The sequence below is a fragment of the Alosa pseudoharengus genome, unplaced genomic scaffold (genome assembly GCF_046254945.1).
Source record: "Alosa pseudoharengus isolate Yale_2024_CS ecotype anadromous, Long Island Sound unplaced genomic scaffold, YU_APseudo_1.1 YU_APseudo_1.1_scf_4, whole genome shotgun sequence".
NCBI classification, from domain to species: domain Eukaryota; kingdom Metazoa; phylum Chordata; class Actinopteri; order Clupeiformes; family Clupeidae; genus Alosa; species Alosa pseudoharengus.
In genome coordinates, this window is record NW_027468774.1 from 34,783,688 (window position 1) to 34,794,589 (window position 10,902).

General features: G+C 46.2%; 1 protein-coding gene across 1 annotated transcript in view; it reads right to left on the minus strand.

The window, feature by feature from the left end:
- Window positions 1-10,639, minus strand: part of tg (thyroglobulin) — a 38,133-nt gene extending 27,494 nt beyond the window's left edge. The window contains exons 1-12 of the mRNA XM_076266004.1: window positions 10,559-10,639; window positions 10,302-10,413; window positions 9,947-10,044; window positions 9,494-9,685; window positions 8,970-9,129; window positions 7,109-7,215; window positions 6,579-6,722; window positions 6,217-6,399; window positions 3,358-4,383; window positions 1,244-1,840; window positions 570-809; window positions 1-123 (exon numbers count right to left, since the gene is read on the minus strand). The exon at window positions 1-123 is cut by the window's left edge and continues 15 nt beyond it. Coding sequence (XP_076122119.1) covers window positions 1-123; window positions 570-809; window positions 1,244-1,840; window positions 3,358-4,383; window positions 6,217-6,399; window positions 6,579-6,722; window positions 7,109-7,215; window positions 8,970-9,129; window positions 9,494-9,685; window positions 9,947-10,044; window positions 10,302-10,413; window positions 10,559-10,625 — 3,049 coding nt within the window. The 5' untranslated portion in view covers window positions 10,626-10,639. The remainder of the gene's footprint in view (window positions 124-569; window positions 810-1,243; window positions 1,841-3,357; window positions 4,384-6,216; window positions 6,400-6,578; window positions 6,723-7,108; window positions 7,216-8,969; window positions 9,130-9,493; window positions 9,686-9,946; window positions 10,045-10,301; window positions 10,414-10,558) is intronic.
- Between the last annotated feature and the right edge of the window lie 263 nt (window positions 10,640-10,902).

Consider the following 10,902-nt stretch of genomic DNA (forward strand, 5'->3'; position numbering starts at 1 on the left):
ACTGCTGGGACAGCCACTGGCCCAGGCTGTCACACTGGGGCTGGTAGGGCTGGTAGCCTAGAAACAAACTCTCCTTATCCACATCAGAGGACATCAGGCGACTCTGCCAATACAAGTGGAGCGCTGTAATGGATACAAAGAACAGTCAGTCAGAGAAAATAAAAAAGATGTGTAGGACTACTTTATGAGTGATGTGTCATGATGTCCATGTGCTTGCTTTTAGTGTTCTGACAGATAGGAACATGGGTGTGTCAAAGTAACTTTATTCCCCTTGAGATAAGTGGGGGGACACTGACACAGGCTAATAGGCTAACTACATTAATTAATTTTCAAATAGGCCATGGTGAGATCATTGATTTTTTTAGAACACAATTTGTTCTCAAAAGTAAATTCATATACAACACTGGTAATATAAGTGTATCTTGTCATAATAGTCACACAAACATAAAGACCTTTCCAAAAGTGTCTTTATATATCACTATAGGTCTACTTTGTGGATAAACTTACTCTCCAACCCAAGGCATAGTATAGGTGGAGAGAGTGCTAGAGAGGGAGAGGGGGTACAGTACTGGAGTGGGCGGCCAGGCGCAGTGAGGAGCTGGAGTGGCTAAGCAGAGCCTCGGAGAGTTGAGCTCCAGTCGGAGCGGCCGGCGGCAGCAAGAGCTCCTGGGGGGACAGACGGACACCCTCGGCCAGTAGGAAGCTGTAGCCCACAGGCACGTGAGAGCTGTTGGACACGGAAATGAGATCCTCGGCCATCGCCAGGAACTGAGTCACTTCCTGCTCAGCCAGTGCACACGAGCCTGGACCTGAGGAGGGGTGGAGAGAGATAGAGAGAGAGAGACAGCAAGAGAGAGGGAGGGAGTGAGAGAGAGATAGAGAGAGAGACAGCAAGAGAGAGGGAGGGAGTGAGAGAGAGATAGGATTCATTTACAAACATCATACAGTTCATTTTGAAACAACCCACAAGTGCCATGCCTCCAGAGCTAGACTGATGAAGAGCCGAAGGGCTCGAAACGTCATTTGTGTTGGGGATTGAACTCAAATGAACTAAAAAAAACGGAGAGCAAGTGTGCAGACCTTCTCTGTTACGTTGGATGCCTCCAGAGCATGAAATAAAACATAAACTTGTTTTCAACAAATAGGAATGGCCAATAACTGACTAAATATCATTTTCCATAATGATGAGGGCTTTAGATGAGGTCAGAATGGATTGTAATTGTTAGGTGATGAGCTCTCTTACATTTTGGGACCTGGTTGAGGGGTGCCTTTGTGTTGGGTACAGTGTCTCCAGCTGGGCTGACACACCAGCACTGGCGCAAGTCGACATGACCAAGGGGCAGGCTGAAGTCGGACAGAGAGCCAGGGTAGCGCGAGGCATCGCCCTTCAGGAGTGTCCACATTGACAGAGGGTTGAGGAAGACTGAGGGGCCAGATACAGCGTCCACCTGTCCCTTCACCATCTCCTGAGGAAGATCAGTGAACGTGGCGAAGGTCCTGAGCATGGGGAAGACCTTATGGTGCCCCGCCTCAAACAGAGCCGAGAGGAACCCACCAAACGACGACATGGCCGCAGGGTTCTTCCCATAGCTCCTCAGGAGAGACAGGAGTTCGGGCACGGCGAGGTCTTGGCCACCGTTGTTGAGCTGGACCCACTCCTTGTGGAACTGGAAGGCCTGCTCCGGGGGGCCATCACACTGGACCTGGTGCCAGCGGCCATCGGGGGCGCAGCGCGGGATGTAGATGTCCGAGAGGCGGGAGATGGCGGACGGGTCAGACAGCACGGAGCGGATCGTGCTCAGGAAGGCCTCTGCCGCACTAGTTTGGCAGTCTGTTGGACCTGGAGGAAGAGGAGGCCATCAACACGGCTGAACATGAATGCAATGCACCACTGATGCGTGTATGTTACAGTACCTAAACATTGAACTGCCATTCAGACATGTCAAACAAAGCTCTGATATTACTAATAAACTATACTACTTTACTTATTTATTTGTTGTTCAATTTGTGTTTGTATAAGTTAATATTATTTTTTGCTGTTTGTATTTTTGTTTTGTGGTAGAGAGGTTGAAACGTTCATATGAAGTGAAGAGCATGTATAATAAGAATAAAATGTATTTGATATTATTAAAAATATCTAAAGGTTGTTTGAATCAAAGGGGCCTGGGAATGTCTAGCGGCAGAGTTTCCGCTAGAAAAAAATGGTGCCGGTCAAAGTGACCGGCAGAGGTTTCGTTTTCCGGACATTTTGAAGATATGCCGGTCAAATATATTATCGCTTCTTAATTAGTCAAATTAAGGGAAAATTGGAGACAGGCTATAATCAAGCTGTATAGAATGCAACATGTTCATTAGCCTAACATAAACCTACCGAACAAGATCTAGCCAGTATCTTTTCATGGACAGCAAGAGTCCGCTTCGTTCATTGTTTTAAAAAGGCTACGTTGTTTGCTGCTGCTACGTTATCTCCAGTGGTGACTGTTTACAGTAACTTACACAGATGCGCACATACAAGAATGAGCGCTCACACCACTACCCCCTAATGCTATGCCTCTATTTGATAACAATAAATTAGGAAATGTTTCCTATTCTGGGAAATGTTTAGTTTATTTTTCTTTCGGCCGCGGTTCAATGATACCGTTTAATTGTGGCAGAAATTATTCGCGGACCAGTAGCCTAATCTCCTCGTCGAGGAGGCCCTAGATCATAGACAGAGAACGCATAGGCCTACTGTATGCTTTGGGCAAAGAACACTTTGCATGTCCAGTGACAGTGTACACGGAGAATGACAGTGTCTTGGAGCGGCCGCATCCCCCGCAACTCCACTTCCAATGTCACTGATTCCGACAGATACGCCCGACACTTCTGCTTTTTATCTGGTGGTGTTGGAGTTGACCGGACATCTGAGGCTTTAGACGTTACCAATTTATCATCATCCATCGCGTCTGGCCTCTGAAAAAACTTTTAAGGCTAGTCTGCCTGGGCCTGGCCATGTTTGAACCGCCTCACTGTTCGTTGTTTAACATGGACGTTTTAAGCGTGCGCTTATTCCTATTTGAAATGCAGCATAGCCTAGGCTATGCGTGTTGTTTAATAGCTTACTTTTCAAACGGTAGAGCCTGTTCATTTAAAAACATAGCCAGAGGACGCATAATATAGGTTTACGTATTATGGCTTATTCTCAAATTCAGATTGCGTTAGGGGACGGGATTATGAGCCAATTTCAATCGGACAATTTGACCGGAGAGATTTAATTTTTTCGGACATTGTGACAACGGAAACCCTGTCTAGCGGTACTGACTCTCAGCAGCTAGCCCTCCCCGTGTGGGTCTGTTAATATAACACTGGTGCACTCACATTGCTGAGTTCCAGCCGCTGGTGTGCTGAGTTTGCTTCCCGATCTGTCCACACAGAAGCAGCTCTGGCCCAGGCACTGTCGCTGGACATACACCCCGCTCTCCTCACACTTTGGAACGTACACCTGGACACCTGCCGACATGCTGCCTTTGGCTCTGATGGCTGCATCTCGCTCCTTTTCACACTGGCTGGGGCATCTCGGTCTCGACCCCAATGTGCGTGACCCCTTGACCTCCTGACCCCGGGAGTCAACGCACCAGCACTCGGAGCCTGTGCACTGCACCTCTTCAAACTGACCGTGCTGGTCACACTGGGGCACGTACAGCTGTGAGGGAGACTGGCACCTGTCCGGGTCAGAGCCCTGGAACACAGCCCGGAAGAGACTGCCCAGCTGGGTGCTGTCTTCAGCCTTCAGGAGGGTGATGGCCTCTCGGAGGGTGACCAGGAAAGGCTCGCTCTCCAAGGTTGACCCCAGCAGGCGGATCAGATCCTGGTTGCCCTTCAAGCTCACGGAGCGCCCGAAGGCGTCGGTGATCATCTGGTCCAGGTTCGCCATCACCATCCCGGATTCTGGAGAGAAGATCTTGGCCAGCTGCTCCAGCTGGGCTCCAGACAGCGTGACTCCCACCTGGCTGAAGGTCTGGCTGAAGCTGAGAGTGCCGCTGGAGCCTACGGCGCCAGTGAAGTTGAAGTTGCCGGCGTTCTTCAGGAACTTGCCCCCAAAGAGGTTCTCCTGCAGCCTCTTGGGGTTCGGGGTCAGGCTCAGGGCCTTCAGAGCCAGGGCACCCGAGGGGAACATGCCCTGCACCAGCTCCGACAGGATGTCTCCCATATCGGAGCGGTCCGACTCGGACAGGGACTGGAGAAGGCCGGATTTGGCCAGGAGCTCCTGGAACTCAGGGCTGCAGACAGAGAACGGGGTCGCGCTCTCGTGCCGTGGGTCGGCTGGGCGGACGGCCACAGGGCCAGAGAAGAGCCTCGAGAGGGCCTGTCGCCGCTCTGACTGGCAGTCCCTCAAACCAGCACCTACAAAGACAACACACACACACACACAAAATGCACCTCTCAATATGGACACCAGACCAGCACCTACAAAGTCAACACAACACACACAAAATGCACCCCTCAACATGTACTAAAGCCTCTAAGGGGAAGAATAATCACAAAACTGAATTTGCTAGCCTGGAACCATACGGATGGTTTCATAGGATGATGGAGGAACTCTCTAGCACAGAATACAGATGCAGTAGCATCTTCAAGAAGCTCAAGGCCCAACTCTACTGAGGGCACCTCCTCTTCTAATGGTTCTAACAACCAAACACACCTTGCATCAGTGGTGGACGAAGTACACAAATCCTGTACTTGAGTGAAAGTAGAGATACACATGGTCAAATGTTACTCCAGTAAAAGTAAAAGTCCTCCTTTTACATTTCCACTTGAGTGGAAGTACAAAAGTACTTGCCTTCAAATGTACTTAAGTATCGAAAGTAAAAGTCTTGAAATGTGTTATGACTAATACAGTTGCATTTACTATTGTTGAAATGATTTGGCACAGACATAGGCATTCATTAAGCCTTTCTCCTCCATTCAAGGACAAAATCAGCTAATAATTGTTGTATGTAGAAAGAACTAAAAACAAACTAATGTGATATCTTATCTTAGATATTTCAAAGTAACCACATTTTTCTTTGTTGAATGCTTTACACTTTCAGACCAAATCAAGATGTTCCCTTTTGTGTTTGATAGTGTCAGATTGTCTATCATTGTCTATCATTTGCTCGATGGCATCAAGAGGCTAGTTATGATAACATCAATATTGTGAAAAGGGGTCAACAAGGTACAGTAAATAGTGGATAATATTATGCAACACCATTATTTAAAGCCTAGCTCGCTTCATAGAAAATATACATGTATTTGGACAGTCTTTTTTCCAAAAGGAACTTCAGCTGTACTTCTGCTGTCACAAAATGTAGTGGAGTAAAAAGTAAGATATTTGGCCTTGAAATGTACTGGAGTAAAAGTAAAAAGTTTAACAAAATTGAAATACTGAAGTAAAGTACAGATACATGAAAAAGCGACTTAAGTACAGTAATTGAGTAAATGTACTCAAGTAATGTCCACCACTGCCTTGCATGTACTTCCCGTGCACTTCCCTTACTTCCCTCCTCTACCTCCTTCTTCTTCTACCTCTTTCTTTTTCAAGTACACTTTGAAGAGTACTTAAAACTTCTGCACTCTCATCCTCTGGAAATAGTATTGATTGATGAAGCATTAATTGCTACCTAAGGTCTCTACTGCACTGTAACTTTTTGTGAGTCACTTTGGGTAAAAGTGTCTACTAAATCAATACACTACTTTCCATTCCACTCCATTATAGACAGAATACCAGCTGAGATCAGTTGCATTGTTTTTTTAATCAGGGCAGCAGTTTTCAGATTACATTATGTGCTTACATAATTGCAAAAGGGTTTTCTAATGTTTTCTTAGTTAGCCTTTTAAAATTATATCAGATTAGTAAACAGAGTGTGCCTTTGGAACATTAGATGAATGGTTGCTGATAATGGGCATCTGTATACTTATGTAGATATTGCATTAAAGATCAGCCATTTCTTTCTACAACAGTCATTTACAACATTAATAATGAAAACAATGACATTTCTAAGTGAACCCAAACTTTTGAATGGCTGTGTAAATGTAAATGCATATCCATATTTTTGCAGGAATTTTTGCTTGGGTATGGTATATATGGGTACCATACCCAATATAATATATTACATTACATTACATTTGGCTGACACATTTTTAACCAAAGCGACTAACAACATGGTAACCAGTATATGGTATATGGGTATAACTTACTGCAGTCAGGCTGCCCCTGCTGACGTGTCCCAAACACCTCTCTTCCATCTGCACCAACACACCAGCACTGACCCCCAGCCTGACACTGGGTGGGCATGTACACTCCGCTGGCATCACAGGAGGGCACAAACACGTTGGCAGCTTTAGAGGCGGCCGACTTTTCGCTCTCACATGGCGTGGGGCCTGCACAGAAACACAAACACAAACACATTTACATGGCACTGTTGAGTAATTCCTCTGTTGTTACTGGGGATATACAACTCAAACTCAAACTCCTGCATTTGAGTAAACATTGCTCTCCGACAGCCATCACACAGACGCCCAGATTATGCCCAACTCTTTGAGCGCCCACATGAACTCACATCTGAACCGTCCAGTCATGGCCAGCTGCACGGCCAGGAACCTCCTGTGCAAGATGCGGTACATGTTGGACTGGCCGAAGGAGCGTCCTGCACCTGTGTCTGAGAAGGCAGTGTCGTACACCTCGTCCAGGAGCAGCTCCAGGCCTGGCCAACACAGGACACACCACTGCCTTAGCTAACATCGAAACGGTAATAATACGTGTGTTTCATAGTAACATTTGAACAATGGAAAATATAATATATGTTTCTGCTATAACATGCACAGAAAAAAACGTGGCTCTTATTACATAAAGTGTCTGAAAATGTTTACAAATATTTATGCCTCCCCTTATGACTAAAGTCTTCTTTTCATCATATCATATTATTTCAAAGAGCAAATCCAATTCAGTGAAAGTCCCAACTCTACATAGGTTCAAATTCATGTTCTGAACATTGAATTTGTGCCAAATCATCTCTACCAGAGGACTTTTGACAGGGTTCATTTACTTTAAGTTGTACAGGTAGTGGTCTCACAGTGATGTTGGTCTCACCTGTGCTGGGGAGCTCTCTGCCACGGCTGTCGGCACAGAAACAGTAGCTGGAGATTTCAGAGAATGTCTTTCTAAACCCACTAAATGTCTGGAACAGCTCAGGATGTCTGAAGAGAGACATGGAAAACTTCCATTAGCATTGAAAAAGTTTGGGACCAAACAGGAATCATGTTCTGGTCATCTGGTCATTGTTGAAAAAACAAATGAACGGTAGTCTGTGGAGTAATAAAAAGCTCAAGTGATCAGAATACAACACAAATAAATACTAATTTCACAAACATAGTAATTAAACAAAATAACAATAACATGAACAAAATAATTAAACTAAATACCACCTCATTCCTTCTTGACCTATCAAGCAACAGTCAGTTCTGTCTGAAGGCTGGTGCATTCTCATGCTGCTTTGTTATCTAGGTGGACAAAAACTTTGGCCCCGATTTTTTTATCTGCCAAGGTGAGTGTAAGGTCATGCACATCAATTTTGAATGAGGTAATGCAATATGTTTACTCTGAAGTAACCAATTTTAATCAGTGACTCTGATTTTACATGACTATGTCACCTGCAAGCTGATTAAATGAATTGGTTAGTAACTGTTGCATTATCACATTACAAAAAAATGGCAGGGCCCCAGTAGCAGGAAGACTGAGTTGTATGACTGCATGAAGTGAGGGTAACTTATTATATTTTGATGAAACCTTATTGATAAATCACAAAATGTTGTAATTGTTGCCAAAGCTTTTGTCCAAAGCAACGTACAATAATAACAATAATCATTTCCATTAAATATGAACAGTTTAAAATAGTTATATAGCCTAAATAAAAAATACTAATTATATAGTAAAATATGGATTTCTAGTACTCTCAGAAAAGATAATGGCTTTGATTCCATTCATACATTCACATAGTTTCTCAAGTCAGCTTAAAGTGTGATGTGTTGCAGCTGTAGTTGCTACAGAACCTCTCTATGGGGATAAAGGCAAAGCTAATGCTCCACTGCCATCTAGTGGCTAGAGCTCTCATCTGACAATGCACTTCATTAAAGGAAGGGTAGGCGATGCCAGATGTCATGTTCGTTGATGTTAATGTTTATGTTTCTTAGCAGACACATTTGTCTAAAGCAACGTACATTATATTTGAACCAAACATCAAACAAAACACACCAGAGAGGTTGCTCACCCCTCCCTTCAGTGCTACTCTGAGAAACTCCACACTGTTGTGTTATTGTTAAGGGGGACAGGCTGCCCCCTCTTAGTTTCCAGTTCTGAAAGCCACGGCTGTGTAAGAGGGCTAGCGGACTGTGAGGAGACATTAGCTGAATATTGCAAAAAGTGTTACCTAGAAACACTTAGCCTTGCTTAGCGTTGCTTACGGGGGCAGCCGTGGCCTACTGGTTAGCGCCTCGGACTTGTAATCGGAGGGTTGCCGGTTCGAACCCTGACCAGTAGGAATGGCTAAAGTGCCCTTGAGCAAGGCACCTAACCTCTCACTGCTCCCCGAGCGCCGCTGTAGCAGGCAGCTCACTGCGTCGGGATTAGTGTGTGCTTCACCTCATTGTGTGTTCACTGTGTGCTGAGTGCGATTCACTAATTCACAGATTGGGATAAATGCAGAGACCAAATTTCCCTCACAGGATCAAAAGAGTATATATACTTATACAATACTTTTTAATGAAGATAACAGTATATGATGACATAATATCTTCATGTGGAGGTGAAGCAATCTACTCAGTGTCCCCCGAATTGATTTTCATCTCAGTCTGCCACATTGTGCAATGTCCATCTTCTTTAGCTCATCCCTTGTTAGTTTAGACTCACTTAGCATAGTGTTAAAGATCAGAAGAGAGTGCGCAGCTATGCTCACCTGTTGAAGGTGTGGAGGAGGTCGAACACCATCCTGTTGGTGGTGTTGATGAACTTGCACTGCACAGGAAGGAAGAGGCCGTCGTCGGAGCACTGTGGAGGGGAGGGCTCGCCTACTCCATGAAGGAGACGACGCTCACGCACCTCACAGCTACCAGGACCTGGAAACCACCAGTAAGCCATCAAGACTCTTTTATTCATTCATTCGTTTTAAAGAATATATTTGGCCTTTTTGCCTTTATTCAGACAAGAAAGTGAAGAGTGAGAGAAAGCAAGTGGGGCGAGAGAGATGAGGTTGGATTTGAACCCGGGTCCCGTAGGCACTTGGACCCAAATGTGGTACAAACGCATTTGCACCACACCATTTTGAGGAGATTCGTTTTGAGGAAGCTCTAAATACTGAGATCCAGATAACATTTGGCATGATCACGAATGACAAGAGGAAGTAAACTATTTAAAGCTTGACTGTCAGCTTTTGTGGTGAGAGAACAGAGGCAGGTCAAGTTTGGGAGTGGCATGACTTACAACGTGCTGGTCTGCCATTCTGGCGCGTCCCGTAGATCTCCATGCCCTCCTGGTCTACACACCAGCACTGCCCAGTGGTGGGCTGGCACTGCACCGGTTGGTATTCTCCAGAGTCTGAGCACGCAGGGAGCAGGGTGTCATCATTGCCACGCTGGAGGACACGCTGTCTGTGCTGCTGGCATGAGGTCAGACCTGTGGACAACACACACACACAAACACACACACACACACACACACACACACACACAGACAACCAGACAGCCATACACACAAAAACACACACACACACACAACCAGACACCCACACACACACACACACACACACACACACACACACACACACACACACACACACACTTAAGCTCTGTCCTACAGATGAAACCCGGACTGAGCTCCCATACTGAGTTAAAGTTTAGGCCTTGAAGACCACAGAGTTCAGGAAGCAAGTCTCACAGTGGATGGCTGATCCGTTCTGTCTGCTGCCGGGAAGCTCAGCTCCCTCAGAGTCCACACACCAACACTCAGCCGCCGCACTGCTGCACTGCACATGCCTGCAGGGGACAGAGGGGACCTCAGCTTCAGTATGGACACACTACATCGAGCGGTCAACGAGCGGTGGACAACAGCAGAGCAACACAACGAAGCAGACGTCCGCTGTCATGTTCTTAGTCATATGAACTATTCAACAAATAGATTTGCATTTGAAATATTTCATTCTGTTTAGGTCGGTTCATTCAAAACACATGAATGTCACACAGCTGTGTAGTTTAAAGTTTCAGGTGTTTTGAAAAGAAGTTCCAGTTCAGACCTGAATCGTCCATCCTCTGAGCACTGGGGTACGTGGTCCCGCTGTTGAGCTGCCCCAACACCACCACGCAGCAACTCACACTGACTCAGAGTCTCCGACTCCAACTGGTACTCTGTGGAACAGAAGATTAACACCACATTCCTGAAACAAACAGCATTTGACCGTGGAGAAGAATAAGACCAGAGCAAGGAGCTCCTAGACTGGGACAGCATCCATTTCTCCTCCGCCCCGAGCACGAGCATCCTCGGGGGTCTTACCTGAGATCTTGCCTGCGCCGAGTGTCAGGCTGGCAGCCAGCAGAACGGTGAGGCATATGAGACCCATCCTGTCCTGGAACGCAAGAGCTGACCTACTGCTGACACCCTCGGTAGGACAACTTTATATGCTCCAGGGTGGAAGTGCAGTGTCATGCCTCCTCAGGGGTTTTCTGCCCACCTTGTGCACGTACAATGATGAACACGCACCCACCTGGCTCTCTCGGGCTCTTCCAAGCGGCACGGGCTGGCCTGCAGTCTGGTCAGCGGGTTACTCGAGGGGCGGGTTGGAGGATGGGGAACACATGGTGAGGACCACTCAGGAGTGCCCTTATCAGTGGACTTCT